This window comes from Melopsittacus undulatus, chromosome 14, assembly GCF_012275295.1.
Source record: "Melopsittacus undulatus isolate bMelUnd1 chromosome 14, bMelUnd1.mat.Z, whole genome shotgun sequence".
Classification (NCBI taxonomy): Eukaryota; Metazoa; Chordata; class Aves; order Psittaciformes; family Psittaculidae; genus Melopsittacus; species Melopsittacus undulatus.
This window is the reverse complement of record NC_047540.1, coordinates 425,204-447,309: the sequence shown is the minus strand read 5'-3', so window position 1 is coordinate 447,309 and position 22,106 is coordinate 425,204. Positions and strand designations below refer to the sequence as shown.

The window sequence follows — 22,106 nt, the reverse complement described above, 5'->3', positions numbered from 1 at the left end:
CGATAATCAGTGTGCACAGAGAGTTGTGGGGAATACAACTGACAACTGATTTTTAAACGGCTTCATTTGAATTGGCTATAAGAAAGGGGATGCGTGCTTGCAGTAAGATTATTTCAACTAAAACTCTGGTACATGATTAAAAAGAAGACTGAAAGAAGGATGCTTTTTGAGAAAAACCATAAGTACATCTAAAAATTAAGCTCAATTAAAGAATCAGATGGAAAGCTTTGCATTGCTGGCTGAGTAGGGCTGAGAAATGTGTTTTTCAGTAGAAATCAGCATCCAACATTCTTGGTTTAACAACAAGGTTGCTACTGATTGAGGCAGTTATTGGAAAAATCAGTGCTGTCGTTTTATGACAATTCTGATTTTTTTCCACTTAGCCATCCCAAACAGCCAAGCTGCTTTCTCTCAGTTGGAGAGAGAAGAGCCTGTTTCTGTGTCATGTTAGTCCTTGGTTTTGGCATAGATTTCTTATAGATAGCTTTTCTGTATAGAAGCTTCTACAGAGATAACTTGCACTTTACAAGAATTTATAACAGAATAAGTAGCTTCTGTTTCTACAAGAACTTGTACTTTATCATTGCCCAACCTAACTGTAACCGGAGGCTCTGCTGGGGAGGGTTTTGAATCTTCCCCCGCTCCTCCTCAGGCTTCATCTAAAGTATGTCAGGGCAGGCCCTGACATTCCACTCGATCTCCGGTGTTTGACTCCGAGGCCATTCTCTCTTCCGGTGCTCCCTCTGTTTACAGATTGCACTCTGGTCATTCTCCAAGTGCATCCCATGCAGTCTGTTCACAGCCTTTCCATATAATCCTTCTTTCTGACCCTTTCCTCCCAGGCTGCTCCCCTCTTTCCTGCTTTCCTGGGTGAGAGCAACAGCCAACAATGTATTTTTTCTCCCTACTATTTCCCTTTCCCTTTCAACTTCTCTGTTACTGGATACTCTCCAGGCTGTTTCCACTGGTTTATTGAGTGACCAAGAGTCTGTCCCTCCCAGTTTTTGCAGCTAGCATTTAATACCTGGGTCTGATTGACCAATAAAAGTGTAAGATAACTGTGCTGCACCTTTTTCAGGGTCCTTACCTGTATCCTTCTGTTTCACTCCAAACATAACCAACCGCTGGTATTTGGTTAATAGATCCTGCTCAGGTAGATGATTTGGATCTCATGGAGGTTCTGCAGAGGGAAAGTGGTTGTCTACTGACACTGCCCTGTGCCCCCTACATATGGATCTTTTCTGCCTCCTCCCTTGCTTTTGCCAGCACTGTACTTTATTTACCAAAGTATCCAGGACTACCTGTAAACCCTTCCAGTCTGGATCTGGTGTTCTAATAATCATCTCCATCACTTTAGTTACTTTTTCAGGATCTTCCCTAAAGGGCCCAGCTAACTCTTTCTAGGCTCATTAATCTGACCCAGAAATTGACACCTTGATAGTCACCCCCACCCCTGCTCCCTGGTGTAAGGAGCTTGTATACCTCGGAGAGCCCCTTTTGTTATTCACCTCATGATGGGGCTAGAGCTCTCTTCCCATCTGCATCCAAACCCACCCTACAAAATGCAACCCAATGGGGATTTCTTCAAAATCCTCCCTTTGGAGGCAGTGGTCCTGACCTCCATCCCAATACAATGTCCAGACAAGGAAACAAATCCTTACCCACTGCGCAGGGCATCCCCTGTGACTCATGTGGACAAGTTACCAAAAAGAAGCCTTTTGAAAGAAATAAACTCAGGGTCTTACCAAGGCCCCGAGTTGGTCTGGGATCTGTGGTTCCTTTCTGGGAAATGCCCAACCCTGGCGTGAAGGTCCCAGAGACTCCCCGGATCAGCAGGAAGCACAGCACAGGGTCCATGTTCGGGCATCAAATGATTGAACTATGTTATCTCTTCAGTTTGCAGCAGCATTATGTTGGCAGCTGAAAGAGAAGAAAACCCAAACCAAGCTTGGGAGGAAAAAATATAGAGAGAATGATGGTTTTGAATTAACTTCCATTTGTGTGTGTGTGTGTTGTGTTTGTTTTAAGATCCAAGTCTCACTGTCGTACTTCATTTTACTTTAGGAGGTCGCATACCTGCTCCAAGTCAAGATCAGGTCCTTCCTGCAGTGGCTCCTACTCTGGGTCATACAATTCTTAATTCCAGTTTACCTTCTTTAAATGTTGCTTCTCTCCCTAATAAAAATGTTGGATAATTTCACGTTCATAACAATTTCTGCATTCCCATTTGTTTTCTGAATTTGTACTTTAAGGGTTTCAGAAAGAATGCCCTTTTTTTTTTCTCTTGGTGCCAGTAGCTCCCACATCTGTAACAAATTCTTTCCCCTCTGATTTAATGCCAAATAAGTTGCTCCTGTATCCACTAAATTCCACTTTATTTCCTCTAGTCCCTAGTTTCAGTTTAACCAGTGGATCTGCTGGGGTAGATTCCCCACGTCCCCATCAGTCTAGTTCCAATTCTGCCGCCAGAGCCACCCCATGGCACTGCCCCCAGGGCAGTCTCACTTCCAAGTCCAAACTCCCCACAGCGCACAGCGATCCGGTCCCACAGGAGAAGAACCCACTCCCCCACCTCCGCCCCACATCCCTTCACTTCTGCCTCCCCAGCACCCATCCCACACTCAAACACAGGAGCTGCCGATCTCCCCTCCTTTCCCCCTTGGTTTTCCTTAACTTTAAACATCTTTCCCCAGTATCACAATCTGAACAACATCTCTCCAGGTCACCTTTCAGTTCTTCCCTGTTCCTTTCCAAAGCCAAAATTAAGGGATCAGGTGGAGATATATTAATTTCTCATTCCGGCTGTCACTTGGGATGGTTTCTTAAAGTGAAAACCATATCTGCACACATTACTTCATCCCATTTTCCTTGCCAGCTCAAAACCAACGTTAATTGTAACAATGTACCATAATTCAAAGTTCCATTTTTAGGCCATTTTTCCTGATCTTCCAAACTATACAAACATTGGTCCATGGGTGCCCCCCCATGTATTAGGGATGCTCAGGACCCCTTTGCCCCCAGCTCGGAGCAGGAGGAGCGGCAGAATAAGGCCAACTACAGGCGCCTACAGGGTCACACCTAAACCTACCCAACCATCCTCATCCTCATTCCTTTATCCTCACCTTTTATCTTCATCCTTATCCCTTCATCCTCATCTTCATTCGTTTATCCTCATCCCTGTCCCTTTATCCTCATCCTGATCCCTTTATCCTCACCCCCTCTTTATCCTCATCCCTTTATCCTCGTCTTCTTTATCCTCATCCTAATCCCTCCCTTCATCCTCATCCTTATCCCTTCATCCTCATTCTGATCCCTCTTTATCCTCACCCTCTTTATCCTAATCCATTTATTCTCATTCCCCTTCATCCTCATCCTGATCCCTTTATCCTCATCTCCCCTCTTCATCCTCATCCTCATCCCCCCCCTTCATCCTCATCCCTTCATCCTCCTCCCCTCTCCCAGCCCCAAGGAGCCAGAAGCGGAGCCGGAAGCAGAGCAGAAGCCCTGGGACAGCGGAAACGACCCCGGGGGGGCCGCTTAAAGGTGCCCCCCCCCCCCCCCCGGTGCACCTGGGGGGGCAGGAATTCACCAGGAGCCATTTGGCTCCTTCGGCCTCAGCACCTGGCGCCTCCGGTACCGGCAGCAGCACAAGGGGGGGGGAGCCGCTGCCCCCCCCGGCCCGAGGGTAATGGGGGGGTCCCCATGGGTGACGGCAGCGCCTGGTTCAGTTCATCTTTATGGGGGGGAGCAATAAATAACTTGTGACCCCCCCCACCGTGAGCAGCGTCTGGTACTCCCTGGGGTGGGGGGGGCACAAAGGGGTGGGGGTGGGTGTCCCTGAGAGGTCATTGTGGGGTTGGGGACCCCTCATAACCCACAGTGGTTCAGTCCCGTGGGGGGGGGGGGGGGTCAGGGGTTGGGACCCCCCCCATAACCATTGGGTTCAGTCCCATGGGGGGGAGTTGAGGGGTTGGGAACCCCCCAATAACTCACAATGATTCAGTCCCATCCCCCCCATAACCTAGAATGGTTCAGTCCCGTGGGGGGGGGGAGGTGGGGCTGTTTAGTAGTAGGAGACCCCCCATAACCCACAATGGTTCAGTCCCGTGGGGGGGGGGGTGTGCTCGGAGGAACACGAACTCCTCTGCCCCGGAGGGGGTCGGGGGGGCGTCTCCGCAGGAGGGGGGGGCTCCATCCCCTGCCCCCCCCCCTCGACCAGGGTGAAGAGGGGATAACGCTCGGGTGCTGTGGCGGGGGCCAGGACGTGGATATGGGCGGGGGAGGGAAAAGGGGGTTACAATGGGGGGGGCACCCCCAAAACACCCCCCCCCCCCGTAATGCGATGTGGGCTCACCCAGCTCAGGTCCTTGCAGAGCGCATCCAGCCCGGTCCCAGCGCCCGCATAGAAGCCAATGGTGCAGCTGGGATCTATCTTCCCAAAGGGCATCTTCCGCAGGGATCTGCATCGGAATGACTGGAAAAGGGGGGGGGGATGTCAGGATAATTCCCCTCCCCCCCCAAAAATACCCCATTGATGGGATGTCCCCGTCCCCCCCCACCCATTAACTGCAGTGGGAAGTTCTCCTGCTCTGTATCCACACAGGGCTGCAGTAATGGGGGTCCAGGTAGAGCAGAAAATCATCTGAAGATGGGATAGGGTGAATTAGGGGGACCCCCCATACCCATGTCCTGGGGATATCCCCCCCCCCCCAGTTCCCATATGGAACATTGGAAGCCGATGAAATAAAGGGAATTCAGGGGTTTGCCACCGATGATGCCGAGGCAGGATTCCAGCTTGAGCAGCTCCTGGGGGGATGACACACACATTAAGGGGGGTATTGGGGTGCTGGGGGTGCAGGGGGTATTGGGGTGCTGGGGGCCCATTGGCTGCTGGGGGGCATTGGGTGCAGGGAGGTTATGAGGTGCTGTGGGGGTTATGGGGGTGCAGGGGTTATTGGGGTGCTGGGGGGATATTGGGGTGCAAGCGGCTCAGTGGGTGCGGGGGGACATTGGGTGCCAGGAGGGTCACTGGGCACAGGGAGGTTATATGGTGCTGGGGGGATTATGGGGGGTGCAGGGGGGCTATGGGGGTGCAGGGAGGGTCATTGGGGTGGAGGGGGATCATTGGGGTGCTGGGGGGGCTATGGGGGTGCCAAGGGATGACTGAGCTGAGCTCTGAGGCAGAAGCTGTTCCCTGTGAGGGTGCTGAGGCGCTGGCACAGGGTGCCCAGAGCAGCTGTGGCTGCCCCATCCCTGGCAGTGCTCAAGGCCAGGTTGGACACAGGGGCTTGGAGCAGCTGCTCCAGTAGAAGGCATCTTAAGCTCCTTCCAAGCCTCAGTCCTCCCCGTGAGCTCTTGGATCCCACTGAAGGCTTTCCGTGGGGAAGAGAAGCCCGGGGGCTGTGCTCCAGAGGAATGGGAGGTGAGGGCGCTGGGAAGGGGTGTCCGTGGGCAGTGAGAGCTCACTGGGCTCTCTCACAGGGGGGGGATTGTTGAGGAGGAAGCCAGCAGGAGTCTGCTGCCTGTCCCATGTACGTGAACCTCATAGGCAAAGGTACCATTGTTATCTGTCATTGCTGGAGGTTTCCAGGCTGAAAGGAAAAGGAAGGAATTTTACTCTTCCCAGTTTGTCCTTCCCCAAAACTGGGTGTTTTTTGAGACCTTCAGCTTTCCCTGAGCAGGGAAAAGGCTGCTGGTGCCTTTGCAACAGCTGCAGGAATCTGGGAACCCCTCAAGGGTAAAGTTGCTGCTGTGGGACCCCCAGTGCTGCTTCCTGGGCTGGGTAACATCACGCAGGTCTACTCTGTGCAGTGGGAATACCTCAATGGCACAGCTCCCACACCATCCTGCAGTACTACAGGGGGTCCCACAGCCCAGCCATCCATGCTCCCTATGCAGGATGAGCTGATTCTCATCCATCCAATGGATCTCTCCTGCTGGAGGGTGTCCCGGAAAGGGACAGTGGCATCTACAAAGCAACTGTCAACATGGGAGAAAGGGAGAGCCTGAAAATCCTGCTGGAAGTCCTCAATCAGTAGTAGCTAAACCCAGGACAGCATGGGAGGAAAGAGCAAGTAATGGGTGCAAGCAGGGCAGGGGCATTACCTGACTGTTGATGCACTATCAGCTTGTCATGAATGGAGACATCAGCAGGGAGACTCTGGGAAGAGGTTCCCAACATGTCCTGGGGGAGCAGCTTTGGTGCTGCTGCCCAAGGAGACCTTCCAGGCTGTGACAGAGGCTCCATCCTGGAAACACAATTCCCTCCCTTGCTTTCTGTTGTCAGTGCAGGCAGGGAGGGACTGGGGCAGTGCTGTGTGTCAGTGCCCACTGCAGAGGGAACCTGCAGCACTTCTGGAGCCGGGGGGTGGCCAAGGAAGCCGTGGGCAGGATTTGTCCCAGCTTGGGCATTCCATGGACCACAGCTGCAGCACAAAGCGCTGATTCGACAGCGGGTGACAAATGAATCCAATGTCCTGGTGACAGAGAAGCCCCATGGAGCAGCAGAGCCACCCTTGCTGGGCCCAGCGGTGCTCTCACTCTCAGCTCCTCGGGTTTGTGTTTTCCAGGTCTCTCCTCTCCCTTGCAGGATGTGCTGAGGATCACGGTGGTTGCTGTGGTCTTTGCTGCTGTCTCAGCCTGGGCACTGATCATTCCCTTCTGAATGATCTGTCTGAAAGGGTCTGGATAAGTGAATCCAGTCAGGGCACCTGAACCCTCATGTGGTTTGTGTCCGGAGGGACCTTAAAGCTCACCGAGTTCCGATCTTCTGCCATGGGCAGGGACCCCTTCCACTGGAGCAGCTGCTCCAAGCCCTGTGTCCAACCTGGCCTTGAGCACTGCCAGGGATGGGGCAGCCACAGCTGCTCTGGGCACCCGGTGCCAGCGCCTCAGCACCCTCCCAGGGAAGAGCTTCCTGAGATCTCATCTCAATCCACCTCTGTGGAAAGGGAAAAGGGGATCAAATAAGCAGTAAAATGAAGCCTCCTTTTGACTTTCCAAAGCCTCCGGTCTCACTTCTTTATTAAAGCCTCGTTCGCAGGGTCCCAAGGCTCAGGTTCAGTTTACAAAGGCTCGGCCGCGGGGATGCTGCGGCCGGGCGGGGGGTGCACGAGCCCGGCCGCGGGGCTGGGCAGGGCCCGCTCCGCCGTTCCACGGGCTCCTGCGGCCGCGTGGACAGAGCCGTTGAGAGCGAGGCTGCGGCGGCAGCGGCAGCAGCGGCTTTGGAGCGGCTTTGGAGCGGCTTTGGAGCGGCTTTGGAGCGGCTTTGGAGCGGCTTTGGAGCGGCAGCGACTTTTCCAGCGGCTTTTGAGCCGCAGCGACTTTGTCATCGGCAGCAGCGGCAGCAGCACCCGGCGCGGCGGCGGCAGCTCTCGGCGGTCCGGAGCCCTCCCTCCGCCGCTCCCCGCGATGGTGCCCCCCGCCGGGGCTCGCGGCGCCGCTCGGCTCTCCCGGTACTGGCAGTGGCGGCGCTGGGCGAGCCGCCGCCGCTGGGTCTGGCGAGGCAGCGCCGCCCCCTGGCGCTCCCCGGCCCGCCCCCAGGCCCCGCCCCGCAGCCGCCCGGCAGCCGCGACCCCCGAGAGCCCTGCGGGGGTGCCGGCACCGGCAGCGCGCTCGGCCAAGGTGCCCGTGGTGCTCCTCACCCGCATTGACCCGTCGCTCTATCTGCGCCCCGGGAGCGGCGGCGAGCGGCACGCCGCGGAGCCTCGGCCGGGAAAGGCCGGGAATGATGCGGCTCCGCTCGGCCCGGAGCGGCCGCTGGGGGCCGGCGGGGACCCCGCGCGCAGCGACAGCGGCAGCGGCAGCGTCTCTCGCGTCGGGCATGACAAGGAGACCTTCGAGCGGCTCTACCGAATGGGACCGCTGCTGGGGAGAGGCGGCTTCGGCTCCGTGTACTCGGGGGTCCGCCTGGGTGACAACACCCCGGTAAGGGGCGGGGCCGGCGGCGGGGCGGGGAGGCGGCGGGGCCAGGCGAGGCTCAGCCCAGCGCTGCTCTCGGCTTGCAGGTGGCCATCAAACAAGTGGCTCGGGAGCGCATCTCCTCGTGGGGCCAGCGGGTGAGTGCGCGGGGCCACCGGCACAGCGTGGGGCAGGGCTGGTGGGGGTGAGGCGGTGGCGCCGGGAGGGGGGAAAGCGGGACAGCGCGAGGGGAGCGGCTGTGGAGTCACCGGGGGACACGGAGCATCCTGGGCAGAGGGTGCCTGGTACCCTTGGGGCCGGCTAGGGGTGCACCAGAGCATCCCTGCGGACTTGGGCACCTGGGAACAGTGGGGCCGGGCAGGGGGGCATCAGAGCATCCCAGGCAGGGAGGCACAGGATCCCCGGGCCAGCATCAGCCCCGCTAACGGTGCCACGGTCACCCTGCAGCGCAGCGGCACCCGCATTCCCATGGAGATAGCCATGATGAGGAAAGTGCGCTCCGACTGCAGCACCATCATCCAGCTCCTCAATTGGTTTGAGCTGCCCGACTCCTTCCTGCTGGTTTTGGAGCGTCCGGAGCCATCGCAGGACCTCTTTGAGTTAATCAGAAACCGCGGGTTCGTGCCCGAGTCTCCGGCGCAGGGCATTTTCCTCCAGGTGCTGAGGGCCGTGCGGCACTGCCACAGCCGCGGTGTCCTGCACAGGGATATCAAGTCCAACAACATCATCATCCACTTGGTCACCGGAAAGATCAAGCTAATTGACTTTGGTTGCAGCACCCTCCTCAGGAACATGGTCTACACCAAATTTAGCGGTGAGCGCACAGCCCAGGGTGCTTCCAGCAGCAGGCAGTTTGGGAAAAGAGTCACGTGCTGGTGACAAAGTGGCAGCTCACACCGAGTGTGTCTCCCCACGTCCATGGGGCCACCGGTGCAGCCCCTGCATCCCTGGGGATGCGCGGCTGAGGATGCGGGAGCAGGCGGCATCCGCCTGATGAGCTGTTCCTGTATCCTGTTGTAGGAACACCTTTGTACTACCCGCCGGAGTGGTTCCTCTACCACTGCTACCACGGCCGTCCGGCGGCCATCTGGTCCCTGGGCGTGCTGCTGTATGAGATGGTGTGCGGGGTCCTCCCCTTCCGGTGCTGCGAGGACATCACCAGCGGGCAGCTCTTCTTCAAGCGCCAGATCTCTGTTGGTAGGTACTCGGCTTGGCGGCAGCAGGGGGAGGTCAAGTTTTAGAGGGTGGCAGCTGATCTCCCTTGGTCAGCTGGAGGAGGTGGCACATGTCCTGCCATCCTGCTCTCCTCCAAACCGGATCATGGAGCAGGAGGTTTGGGTGCAGCTCTGAGCACACCCCGGCCTGGGCGCTGCGGACGGTGGCACAAGGTGGGCAGGAGCCTCCTGCAACTGAGTGGTGGTTCCCGGATTCTCCCCAGAATGCCAGCAGCTCATCAGGTGGTGCTTGAACATGAAAGATTGGGCCAGACCATCCCTGGAGGATGTGTTCAACCACCCTTGGCTGCAAACATGAACTGCCCCAGGAGACAGCCACACTCCACCCTCACAGCCTGAGCCAGCAGCCAGGCAAGTAAGCCTGGGGTGCCTTCTGGGGGGAGCGTGGGGTTTGTGGGGTTTGGGGGTTTTGGGAGGTTGGGGTTTTTGGCGAGGATTTGGGCTCTTGGAGGGTTAGGATGGATTTTTGGGGCCTGTGGGGATTTTTTGGAGACTTTGAGGGTTTGGGGGTCGGTTTCTTGGGGGGACCTTGTGGGTTTTGCGGAGAGTTGGTGGGTTTGGGTGTTTTGCGGTTTTGGGACCTTGGTGAGGTTGGGTGTTTATTGGGGGATAGGGTGTTTTGGGGGGACTTTTGCAGTTATTGGGGGGTTGTGGGGATTGGTTTCTGGGTTCTTTGGAGGGCAACAGGTGTCAGAGGGACACCTCGTAAGAGTTCATTCTGCTCTTGTAGCTGAGGCAGTGGTTAGGTTCGGCTCTAGTCTGAGGATAACGCTGGTAACACACGGATTGTATAGTGGTTTCTGATTAGCACTTCCCCTGAGCAAGGCTGATTCAGTCTCTCATGCTCTGCAGTGAGGGCAGGCAAGACCTAATAGCAAAGCAACAGACAATGCGGCTACTGCAACACCAGCCACAAGAACTGCAGCTACTCCAACACCAACCACAACCACTGCGATGACACCAACCATGGCAACAGGCACCGTGACTACTCCAATGGCAAGGACTGTCACTACAGCTGATACGACTCCACAGACAAGCACTGCTGCTATTCCAACAAGGGCAAAAAAAGCAGTGCGGCTACTCGAAACTCAGTGACGAGCAGTGAGGCTTCTCAAACCCAAGCCACAGGTACTGCAGGTACTAGAAGTACAGAGACAGACATATTGGCCACTCGAACGCCAAGGACAGTCAATGTGGCTACTACAAGCCAATTCAACATGCCCTGCAGTTAATGCAGCCCCAGGCACAAGCACTGCAGTTGCTCCACCACCAGTTTTCAGCTCTGAAGCTCCTCCATCTCTAGGAAGGAGCAATGGTGTTACTCTAAGGCCTGCTATGTATACAGTGGCTACGTCAACCCCAGCCACAAACACTGCAGCTACTCCAGTGCCAGTCACAAACACTGCAGCCTCTTCAATGCCAGTGACACACACTGCTGCTCCTCCAGCCCCATCAACAAGCAGTGAGGCTTCACCAACCCAAGGCCTAAGAACTGTGTCTACTACAACCATGGCAGCAGGTACACGGGCTACTCCAATGCCAAGGACAGGTGCTGTGGCTGCTACAGCTCCAATGACACACACACTGCAGGTATTCCAACCACATCAATCAGCAGTGATGCTTCTCCAATGCGAGCCACAAGCCCTGTGGCTACTGCAACCCCAGTTACTGGGGCAGTGGCTACTATGTGGCACTGACAGGCAAAAACACTGCAGCTATTCCAGCCACTGCAACAAGCATAGCAGCTACTGCAGTGCCAGTCACAGCAGTGTGGCTGCCTCAATGCCTGAGACTGACACTGCCACTACTGCAACCTCATTGACGAGCAGTGAGGCTTCTCCAAACCAAGCCACGTGCAGTGTGGGTACTCCCCAGACCCACAACTGCCCCACAGGTGACCCCCCAATGATCACCCAGACCCACAACTGTTCCCAAAGTCATCCCCCTGTAACTCCACAGCCACACAACTGCCCCCAAAGAGACCCCCCACACCCACAATTGCCCCCCAACTGATTCTCCCAGACCCACAACTGCCCCCCCAACTGACCCCCCCCATGGTTGCAGCAAACACAGTTCTTAGGCCTTGGGTTGGAGAAGCCTCACTGCTTGTCAATGGGGCTGGAAAAGCACCAGTGTGTGTCACTGGTGTTGGAGAAGCCGCACTGTTTGTAGAGGAGGTTGACGTAGCCACTGCATACGTTGCAGGCCTTAGAGTAGTGCCATTGCTGCTTCCCAGAGTTGGAATAGCTGCAGGCCTGAAAACTGGTGGTGGAGTAACTGCAGTGCTTCTGCCTGGGGCTGGATTGGCCAAAGTGCTTGTTGATGGGGCTGGAACAGGCACAGTGCCTGTCCTTTGCATTCAAGTGGCTGATGTGTCTGTCACAGTACTTTGAGTACCCACACTGCATGTGACTGCTCCTGAATGAGGTTGCAGGAGCGGCAGTGTCTGTCTCAGGCATTGAAGTAGCTGCACTGCTGTGGCTGGCACTGCAGCAGCAGCTGTGCTTGTTGCAGTGGCTGGAATAGCTGCAGTGTTTATGCCTATCATTGCCATGTAGTAGCCACTGTCCCAGTTACTGGGGTTGCTGTAGCCACAGGGCTTTGGCAGGCAGTGAGAAGCCACAGTGCTTGTGGCTGGCACTGGAGAAGCCTCACTGCTGATTGATGTGGCTGGAATACCTGCAGTGTGTGTCAACTGCAACAAGCATAGCAGCTACTGCAGTGCCAGCAACAGCAGTGCAGCTACTCCAATGCCTGAGACAGACACTGCAGCTGCTGCAACCTCATTCACGAGCAGTGAGGCTTTTCCAAACCAATCCACAAGCACTGTGGATACTCAAAGTACCGTGACAGACACATCAGCCACTTGAATGCAAAGGACAGGCACTGTGCCTGTTCCAGCCCCATCAACAAGCACTTTGGCCAACCCAGCCCCAGGCACAAGCACTGCAGTTACTCCACCACCAGTTTTCAGGCCTGCAGCTATTCCAACTCTGGGAAGCAGCAATGGCACTACTCTAAGGCCTGCAAGGAGCCAGCAGCTGTGGCAGGGCTGGGGAATAGTCAGAACAGCATCCCCAGCACCCATGGGATGAGTGCCTTGCTCAGTGCTCTCCCTGATGTGCCTGAGAAAGTGGTGAAGGGTGTCAGATCCAAAGAGCCAGCAGTCGTGGCAAGGCAGGGGAGCAACGAGGACACCATCCCCAACACCCATTATAGGGGTGCCTGGCTCAGTGGTCTCCCTATTGTGCCTGAGAATGTGGAGGAGAGTGGCTGCTCCAAGGAGCCAGCAGCAGTGGCGGTGCTGGAGAACAGCAAGGACAGTGGCCCTGATGTCTGTGATTTGATGGACTTACTCAAAGCACTCCCTGACCTGACTGAGAGTGCAGAGGAGGGCAGCAGCCAGAAAGAACCAGCAGCAGTGGCAGGGCTGGCAGACAATGAGGACTCTGTCCCCACAGTCTATGATTTGTCTGCCTCGTTCTGTGCTCTCCCTGACCTGACTGACAACACGGTGCAGAGCAGCTGCCGCAAGGAGCCAGCAGCCGTGGCAGGACTGGGGAATAGTCAGAACAGCATCCCCAGCACCCATGGGATGAGTGCCTTGCTCAGTGCTCTCCCTGATGTACCTGAGAAAGTGGTGAACGGTGTCAGATCCAAAGAGCCAGCAGCCGTGGCAAGGCAGGGGAACGACGACGACACCATCCCCAACACCCACGACAGGAGTGCCTTGCTCAGTGCTCTCCCCAATGGGTCTGAGAACACGGTGGAAGGCGGCTGCCATAAGGAGTCAGCAGCCAGCCCAGCGATCAACAGGGGGAGCATCCAGACGGCCCTGAAATCCCAGCAGAGCTACAGGCTGGGCAGATTCTGGTATCTTTTCTGGTATCTTCTGGTATTCTGGTATCTTTTTAAAGATGCATCATCTCCATCATCATCATAATCCCAATCTGGAGCTGTAAGGGGAGTATGATCTTCAACCCTCCCATCCATTGCCCCTGCAGAAATCTGGGCATTTACCTGAGTGCAAGCAGTTTTTATAACTAACTGTTTTTCTGTCTCTGTTAATGCATCCAGGATGACATCTATATCCTTCCAGTCAGGATCTTGACTTTTTACCAGGATCTCAAATTTCTTTGCTACCCCTAGAGGGTCATTTCGATTCTCTTTTGCAATCTGTTTCCATCTATCCAAATCTCCTAAAGAAAAATTCACTTTTATTTTGGTAGGTCCCTCCGGTCCCATTGCTTCCCTCAGAGGGGCTTGCAGAACAGTCTTAGTTTTACTACGAATCTGGGCAGCAACGGGCGGGGAGGGAATTTGTTTTACACTCTGTTCTTGTTCCACACTTTGTTCTTGTTTCACACCTTGTTCTTGTTTTACACTTTGTTCTTGTTTTACATCTGAATCAGGGGTTTCCTCCTCGATCGGAGGTGGATTCTGATCCGGTACTTTTGGGGATATATAATCCTCCATTCTATCCTCAACCCTATGATCCTCAGCTCTTTTCTTAAGTTTCAAACAAATTTCCCCAATATCACAACCAAAACAACATCTTTCCAATTTATTCCCTGCCTGCTTCCTTTCTTTTTCTAAAGCTAAAATTAAGGGATCTGAAGGTGCTATATTAATTCCACGTTCTCTTTGCCACTCCGGGTGATTTCTCAATGTGAAAACATCACTTTATCCCATTTTCCTTGCTGCCTCAGAAACAACATTAATTGTAACAATGTGTTATAATTCAGAGTTCCATTTTTAGGCCATTTTTCCTGATCTTCTGGGGTGTACAAAGGCTGGTTACAATATTTTACCAATGCTCTTTTATTTACCGAGCCCCCAGGAGACCCTCCCAGTTCTTTCCAGTGTGCCAACATGCACCCTAAAGGACTCTTTTGCATGATCTCTTCACTCTGCTGATTTCCCATTATCAATCTCTCACACACAGACATGGGATCCCACAGACACACTGCACACAGTTACAACACTTGGAACAGATACAGAGACTAAAATTCTATCAAACAGACCACAGTTAATAACACAATTTTAACAATCTGTCACCGATACCAAAATCACAGAACCAAAATCAGCACTAGAACGAACCGGAACAAATCGGATACCAATACCAATTCGAATACTTATACCAATAAGGTTCAAAACCGTGTCCACAAGACACCCCCTGTGTCTTGTAGGACTCACCCAAATCACAAGAAGCCCCCTGCTTCTTGCGAGTGTATACCAACGGACGCTAGCAGCCGGGTATACGCCTTTACCTACGAGATTTCCTATCTCGATTTATGGAAGGCTTCCAAACCATGCGTACGCTTACCAAACCAATGTACCAAACCGAGATGCCCCCTGCACCTTACAGACTATACAAAGAAAAGAATACCTTTGATGAAGATGGTCCTTGTCTGCTCCCGCAGTGATCCCAATGAGTGGAGGGGAGCCCTGTCCTCAGCGGGTCCTGCAGCCGAGCAGAGAGGGTCCCACCTGGGGTGACAAATGGATACGGAGACAACCCCAGGAACAAACTTGCCAACACAGTTTTCAAGCTCACAAGCAGGTATTCTTTATTCCGGTGCCAGCAGACACGGGGGATAACTCCTCCTAACGTGTGTCTCCCTTATTGCTACACAAGCCATCCTTATATAGCCCTTGGGCACACATACATATTCATGAGGCTACGTATGGATTACATCATTTTCCAGAAAGCTCCCCGCATGCGTACAGAATTCATTAGCACCAGAGACATAATAGTCCCCTTGTCCTCCTACTTATCACTTAGTTTACCCATAGCCCATCCTGGACACCTGCTATTCCCAGATACTCCTTATCCCTGCGTCCTGTTTTTCTAGCCTGTTTTTCTTAAAACTACCTCAACTAGAACGATTTATCTTATGCCAGTATGTTCTCTAGCTGGACTCTAGTTTTTCTTCTATGTACTAAGCACCTCAGTAACTTTCCACTGCTACTGCTACAAAGCCATCGAACTTAACATTACTTACAACTAATTCTAAAGGTTTATATATTCCATTTTGTGATTTTATGTTCCTCTTGTTTCAGAGAAGAGATTCAGAGCTCTGCGCTGCAAAGCCAGCTCCTGGCAGGGCCAGCTTCTTAGCACACGGCAGGGATAGCAATCCTTTTCAGCTGGATAGGCAGGGCTAGATTCTAGGAATGCCTTTTGGAGGAGCACCGCAGAGCTCACCATTCTCATCCCCCACGCAGCCAGGGGCAGAAGCCATCAGCAATGGGATGCGGACATGCTTGCAGAGATGCCAGCGCTTTGGAGCAGCCACTGATGCCCTGCCACGTGTAGGAAGGATGGATTCTTGCCCCCAGGCTCCATGAGGCCAGGGGCTTTTGGCCACTCTCAGCAGCCCCTGAGGTGGCTCCAGATTGAGGGAGAATAGGGCTTGGGCATCTGCGGGGAGGCGTGAGCAGCCTGTGGAGCAGGAGCAGGTCCTGCTCCCATGCTCAGGGAGAGCCGATCGCCAGTGCTGGGGTCAGGAAGGAATTTTCCCCCGGGCCACATTGGCACTGGTCCCGGGGGTTTTTTGCCTTCCTCTGAGCATGGAGCAGGACCACTTGTCAGGGCTCCTCTGCTCCATTCTGGCTGCACTACTGCCTGCTGCTCGTGCACCATGAAGGTGGCCCCTGGTGTCCTGCAGCTGGGGGGGGAAGGCTTTTTTTCCCGCATGAAGGGCCTGCCAGTGTCCCCGCGGGTTTTTTGCCTTCCCCTGCAGCGGTGAGCCAGCCCCTTGACAGGGCTCCTTTGGGCTATTGTGGCCCAAGGGCTGCTGCTCCTGCTCCACGCAGGTGGCCCCTCATGCCCCCATGCATGTGGGGGGAGGAAGCTTTCACCACTCCCGGGGTAGCCCCTGGACGTTGCTGCTTTCCTCTGTCGCACTGAGCACAGCCCCTTGACAGGGCTCCCCTTTGGGCTCGCTTCTTGCCCGCTGCTCTCGCACCTGCAGCCCAGCACTCCTGCCCTCCCACTCTCCAGCTCCACTGCAAGCTCGCAGAGGGAGCCACTGCTGCTCTTCCCTTGGCTCCGTATACCCGGGCCTTCTGCCTTCTGCACAGCAGCACTGTGCTTGCAAGGCCTGGATGCTTGTGAGCATCGCCCCTGAAACCAACCCACAGCAAAACCCCATGATGGAACATCATGGAAAATTCGGTCAAAGATAAGAAACCAAACTAAAATCAAATGAAATCCTAAAATAAAAGCTTTTTTCCACTTGTAAGCTTTGTGTTTCACCTCCTTGAAAGTGGTTTTGGAGCTGAAAAACCCTGGCATTGCAGGGGAATAGCAGTGCCACTGTTATTCAGCTCGGGCTGGGTGTAGGGAATGGCATGGGATGGGAGGCAATGGATTGGCATGGAATGGAGGGTGCTACTTTTCACCTTTAGCATTGAGCACATCCTCTTGTCAGGGCTCACCTTTGGCTTCACTTCTTGCCTGCTGCTCTCACACCTTCAGGGCTCTTGATTAAAAACTTATGTTCATCTAGAATCTTAAAGCATGACCTGGGTATAGTGCTGGGTAAGAACTCCTGCATAACTGCAGATGTAGGGTTTTTCTCTTCCTGGGGATACCTGAAATCTGTAGATTGTCTAAAGCAGCTGCTCTTAAGTTAGAGCATATGAAATACTTTTCAAGAATAAGGCCTCTAAGACATGTTAACATATACCTGCACCACTGCTTTGTGCACTGGAGCAAAGCTCCTCCCATCATCCTGAGGCATCTGCTCTGTTTCTCTGTGTGATAAATTGCAAAAAGCTGGGGTTTTACAGCTCTTTTGGTACAGTGGTAGCATAAACTTTTATGATTGAGGGAAATGAGGTTGATTTATTATCAGGCTAATACACAGTAAGTGCTCATTGATTTTTCATGTCCCACTCTAGCCTTCATTTGAAATGTATTTATTTTAAACCTCCCATCTGAATATTCATTTCAAACCAGTCTCTTACTTTGCTGTAATACACAACAGACCCTGGTTATTTTTCAGGTGTTCAGTCCTATTTGCAGGGAAAATATTTCTCCTGGAATCAGTCACAGGAAAAACCTACAGCAGTGTTAATAGCAGAGCAGGATAAATGTCATTGAATATCCCTGGGCTCAAGCTTCATCGCCAAATTGAGCTTCCCCTTCCCCACCTTAACAGCTTCCTCCCACCACGAGAAGCAACTTCCCAACGGGATGAAACAGTGTGATGCAGTGGTTCCCACCTCAGCTGGCTTTTGAAGCCCGGTGTGTGCTGCAACCCGGTGCCCACAGTGAGAGGGGTGTAGAAGGGATGGGAGGAATAAGGAGCAAGGCTTGGAATTGCTCAGGCCAGAGATAAGGGACAAGAGACTGTGATTGTCCTACACGCGCAAGCACTGGAGCAATGCAGTGAGAAGCTGGCAGTGTTTCCAGAAGCAGAACTGTAAATGGTCAGCAGACGGGTGACCCCGATCAATCCCTCGCTTCCCCATCCTAGATCTTCCAATCAACCGAGTGCAGGGGGTCTTGCAGCTGCCCCGAGCCATGGCCTTGTGTCCCCACAACTGCAGCAGCAGCAGCAGGACAGGGAGGTGGCCCCAAGACTGCAGATGTACTTGTGCAGGAATGCGCACACAGCTCTTGGTTTGTGTTTGGGGTTGGGAAACCACCTTGTACTCCTGGCCACCCTGTGTGCGGCTGCACACGCAGGCACACGAAGCTCCACAGTGCAACTGGAGCAAGCGGAGAACAACTTGATCTTGCTGAGAACCAGCTCTAAAGGCTGTGTCTGGGAAGCTGCAGTGTAGCAGGAGCACACGCATGGCCTTCGCTTCCCTCCTGACCCCGTGTGCCCGGCTGGTTCCTCACTCGGGGTCTGTGGCTGTGAAGGCAGAGACAGAATGCATCAACAGAAGGTCCCAGCAGTTGGAAAGGGAAGTCATGGGCACGGGCCTGGAGCAACTTCTCTTGACTCACTGCTGTGTCAGTCACACCTGGACATGGGCGAGAGAAGCTTCCAGAAGTCCAGGAACTGGGGCCAATAACCAGGGGTGTGTGCGAGCCCCTGGGGCTCCCTCTCCACACCAAACACCCCCATTGGAAGACTGGTGATCTCTCCATTTCTCTGCATCCCCAACACTCCCCTTTCTCTCTTGCTCTCTCTCTTTTTCTTTCAAGTTGCTAAGTAACACAATGCCCACCTCAACTTCTCATGGAGCTGCAGGGCTCAGGTGGAGTCCAACTGTGAGAGGGGCAACATTTTCAGGATATTTGCTCCATTAAAGCTGGTGTGTATGTAGGGACCTCAGGTGTTATCTCAGCTGAATGCACACAGAAGGGCTTTGGAGGGAGACACAGATTAGACATTAGGCAGAAGTTCTTCCCTGTGAGGGGGCTGAAGCACAGGCACATGTTACCCGGAGAAGCTGTGGCTGCCCCATTCCTGGAAGTGTTCAAGACCAGGTTGGATGGGGCTTGGAGCAAACTGCTCTAGTGGAAGATGTCCCTGCCCCTGGCAGGGGGCTGGAAGTGGAGGAGCTTTAAGGTCCCTTCCAGTCCAAACCAAGCTGGGATTCATGATTCATGAATCAATAGCATGTTGTAGAGAGGATGCCCTCAAAGGGAGGATTTGAAAGGAACTCCCATGCTTTTCCAGAACACACAGAGCATTTCCCAGTCTGAAATATAGGTAATATTGGACAGAGACCATACAGCCAAAGGGAGGCAGAGCTGAGCTGCAAGTAAGGGGTGTCCAGGTGGACATCCACTCTTCGTGCTGCTGTCTTCCTTCCCCTCCAAAACTGGTTTTGGAGATGGATCAGCTTTGCCCAGTGGAAGGCTCCCATCTCCACCGCTCTCTGCAGTCAGCTTGTTTTCACCCATGCCGTGAATTGCAGGGTGCATCCTAAGGTTCCAGGGCCTTGTTGGAAACCCAGGAGTTACTTGGCCTTTCCTTTATTTCCAGATTCCTGTCCCAGGTGGAAGGAGATGAAGATGCAATGTGTCAGCCAGAGCACACGAGTCACAGACACCTTGGTAGCTCACTGGCATTAGGTGCGTTGTGCTTTAAGCCCAGCTGGCAACTCAGCACCAGGCAGCCACTCACTCAGCTCCCCTTCCCCAGCCTCTCTCCAGGCAAGATGGGGCGGTTGGGGAGGAGGAGAATCCAAAGAATTCTCCACGGGTTGACATTAAGAACAGACCCGTAACTGAAGTATAATATAAAACCACTTTTACTACTACTATCCCATGGACTGAGGTAAGAACAGTCCCATAGCAAGCATAATATACAACTACTTCTACTAGTACTAATAATGGTAATAACTATGATGACAAGAGACAATATAAAACTAAAAGAGCAAAGGAAAAAACCAGTAGTCAGCAGTGATGCACAATAGAGATGCTCAGCACAACCCTGCCCTATCTGCAGCCTGCCCCTTCGGGGTGACTCCCCCCAGTTTCTATACTGGGCATGACGTGCTGTGGATGGATACCCCTTTGGCTCGTTTGGGTAAGGTGTTTTGTCTCTGCTTCCTCCTGGCTTCACATGCCCCTCCTCGCTGACAGAGCATGAGACTGAAAAGTCCAACACTGCACATCTTCTGTCCTGCCCTGACTGTGCTGGCAGAGCCTGACAGGGAGAGCTGCCCAGGAGCATCGGGTGCTCCCTGCGCGGCTCTGGCTTTGGGAGCGGGGCAGAGCTGAGCTCCAGGGCAGCCGCACAGCAGGAAAGCGGCTCTGCCACTGCAGGGGCGGCTGCTGCCATTGTGGGGGTCATGACACGTGGGCTCAGCAGCCTGAGGCTGCCGGTGCCTTCCCAGGCTCCTCCGAGGGGTGGGACTTTGGGCTGATGTTGGTGTTGAAGTGGGATCCGCTTTCCCTGCTGACAGCCCCCAGGCCTCCCTGGGCACTTCTTTACTGTCCCTCTCATTCCTGTCCAGCCTGGGCTGGTGGCAGGACCTGCACTCACAAAGTCCTCAACACTCACTCCCAGCTTCTTTCCACCCTGGGTCCCGAAGCTGCAGCTGCTTTGGGCTCCTCTTCTCCCCTGTGAGGAGCAAGGGTGCACGGGCACTTGGATAACCAGGGGGAGGTTTCTCTGAGCTCCATCATTTTGCCACCTTCCCTCCTCTGTGAAGTTGCTCTTGGTCACACTGCAGCACTGGAGCCATGAGCCACAGCCATGGGCCAGCCAGAGCTACAGGTGCTGTGCTGAAGCTGAGCACAGCTGTTGATTCTTCACCCTGGGGCTGGTGCTCAGAGAACCTTACAGCATCTCTTCTCTCCCCATTCATGGCAGGTGGGACAGATGGAAACTGAGTCACGTTTGTGTTGCCCGATGAGGACCACATGCTTGGCAATGCCCTCCACTCCATGGTCATGAAGAAGTAAGTGGAGTCTCCACAGCTCCTGGTACCACTGGGGGTTCCTCTGTCTCCTCTTCTGCCCTTCTTCTCACTAAGTTGCATCTCAGTTGCTGCTGGAACAAGGCAAAACTCCCTCTGTGCCTGCCTGTTGGAGTATGAATATCAGAGCTGGTGCCAGAGGCAGTATTAGTATAGTAGGTAGCTGGTACCTACCCCCTCTCTTAACAGGATTCACTTTCTCCTTGTGCTGTTAGCCCTGAGAGCACTTAATTGGCCTTGATGAGTCTGAAGAGCCTCACCTGGGGCCTCCACACACACCCTGCCCCCAGGCTCAGGAGCTGCTCAGCTCAGGGCTTTCAGTCCCTCCTGACCTGTGTTGTATCAATATGGGTCTTGAGCTCAGCCTGTCCTGAGCTGTTGGATGCTGAGCCATGGACTGACCTCCTGACCCAACATCAGCCTCTCCTCATCGTTGTACATTGTACATCTGCTTGGTGGTCATAGGTTTTGTCTGACCCTCTTTACCCTCCCCTGACCTGCAGATTGTCCTCCTGGCCTGGCCTCGGAACTCTTTCACCCCCACAAGCCTGTGTGGTGACCTGGACCCTTGGCTGGCCCTGGCTACCACCTCTGCACCCACCTTACTCCCTTGCTTGGGTGCTGTGGGACAGGGCTGGCCAGTGAGTTCTCTGCCCTATTGACTGGCTTACAGCTCATGCTCCCAGCTCCCCATCCCATTAAGGAGCACCCAAGCCTCACTGCTCTTATGGTTAGTGCAGAGGAAGTGGAATGACAGACATGTGGCAGACTTCTGAATGTCTTATGTGGCTCTGGGTAAGACAATGTGCAACTCTGTAAGTACAGGTGGTCAGGCTGTATCTGTGTCACCTTCTGGGGCAAGTGCTGTCAGAAAAGAGGGTAGGAACAGCCAGTATTAAGCAAATTGATCATCTGTAATGGTTGCATCAAGATGCAGGAATTGATGCTGAAAATTAATAATCCTGCTGCCCCCATTAAAATGGCTTCATTCTGATCTTATTGAACTGGGAGGCACTGGGGGTTGTGAAGACTCACTGGGAAGGCTCAGAAGAATTCCAGCAGGAAGTTCAATGCATCATCTCAAATGACAGTCTCATTGCAAATGCCATGGGAATTCTCTGATAGATCATCAGGACAAGAAAAAGAGCAGTGTTCTGCAGCTCAGAGAGAGATGGAAGGGTGTGAATAAGGTTAGAGGGGGTGTCCTTTGAACACATCCCTCCTATAAGACCCTCAGTCATATTAGAGATGTCCTGAGCCCCAGCAGGTCCGAGGTGGCCCAAGCCTCTGACTTCCCTCAGATTTGCTGTGGATTGGCCTGGGTTTCACTGCTCTCTTCTCCCCCCACCCTCCTGCAGCCCTGATGTGGAGTTCTGTGGCTACTGCATCACACACCCCTCTGAAAGCAAGATCAGCTTCTGGATCCAGACCAGAGGTATGGGGTGTGCATTGCTTTCATGTTCAGAGCCCTTCTTTTGTGGAATCCCCTCTGCTCATGTCAGGTTTCCACCGTGAGTCATTTCAATAAAGAACACCACTCTTCTCCCTCTTCTCTGC

General features: G+C 53.9%; 2 protein-coding genes across 4 annotated transcripts in view; both read left to right on the top strand.

The window, feature by feature from the left end:
• LOC101869562 (E3 ubiquitin-protein ligase RBBP6-like) overlaps positions 1-22,106 on the top strand; it is a 106,277-nt gene that overhangs the window by 12,830 nt on the left and 71,341 nt on the right. The window lies entirely within an intron of this gene.
• LOC117436971 (serine/threonine-protein kinase pim-1-like) lies at positions 7,855-9,453 on the top strand. The gene is made up of 5 exons (XM_034069201.1): positions 7,855-7,926; positions 8,007-8,057; positions 8,368-8,734; positions 8,941-9,117; positions 9,359-9,453. The coding sequence occupies exons 1-5, from the start codon at positions 7,855-7,857 to the stop codon at positions 9,451-9,453; spliced, it is 762 nt and encodes a 253-aa protein (XP_033925092.1).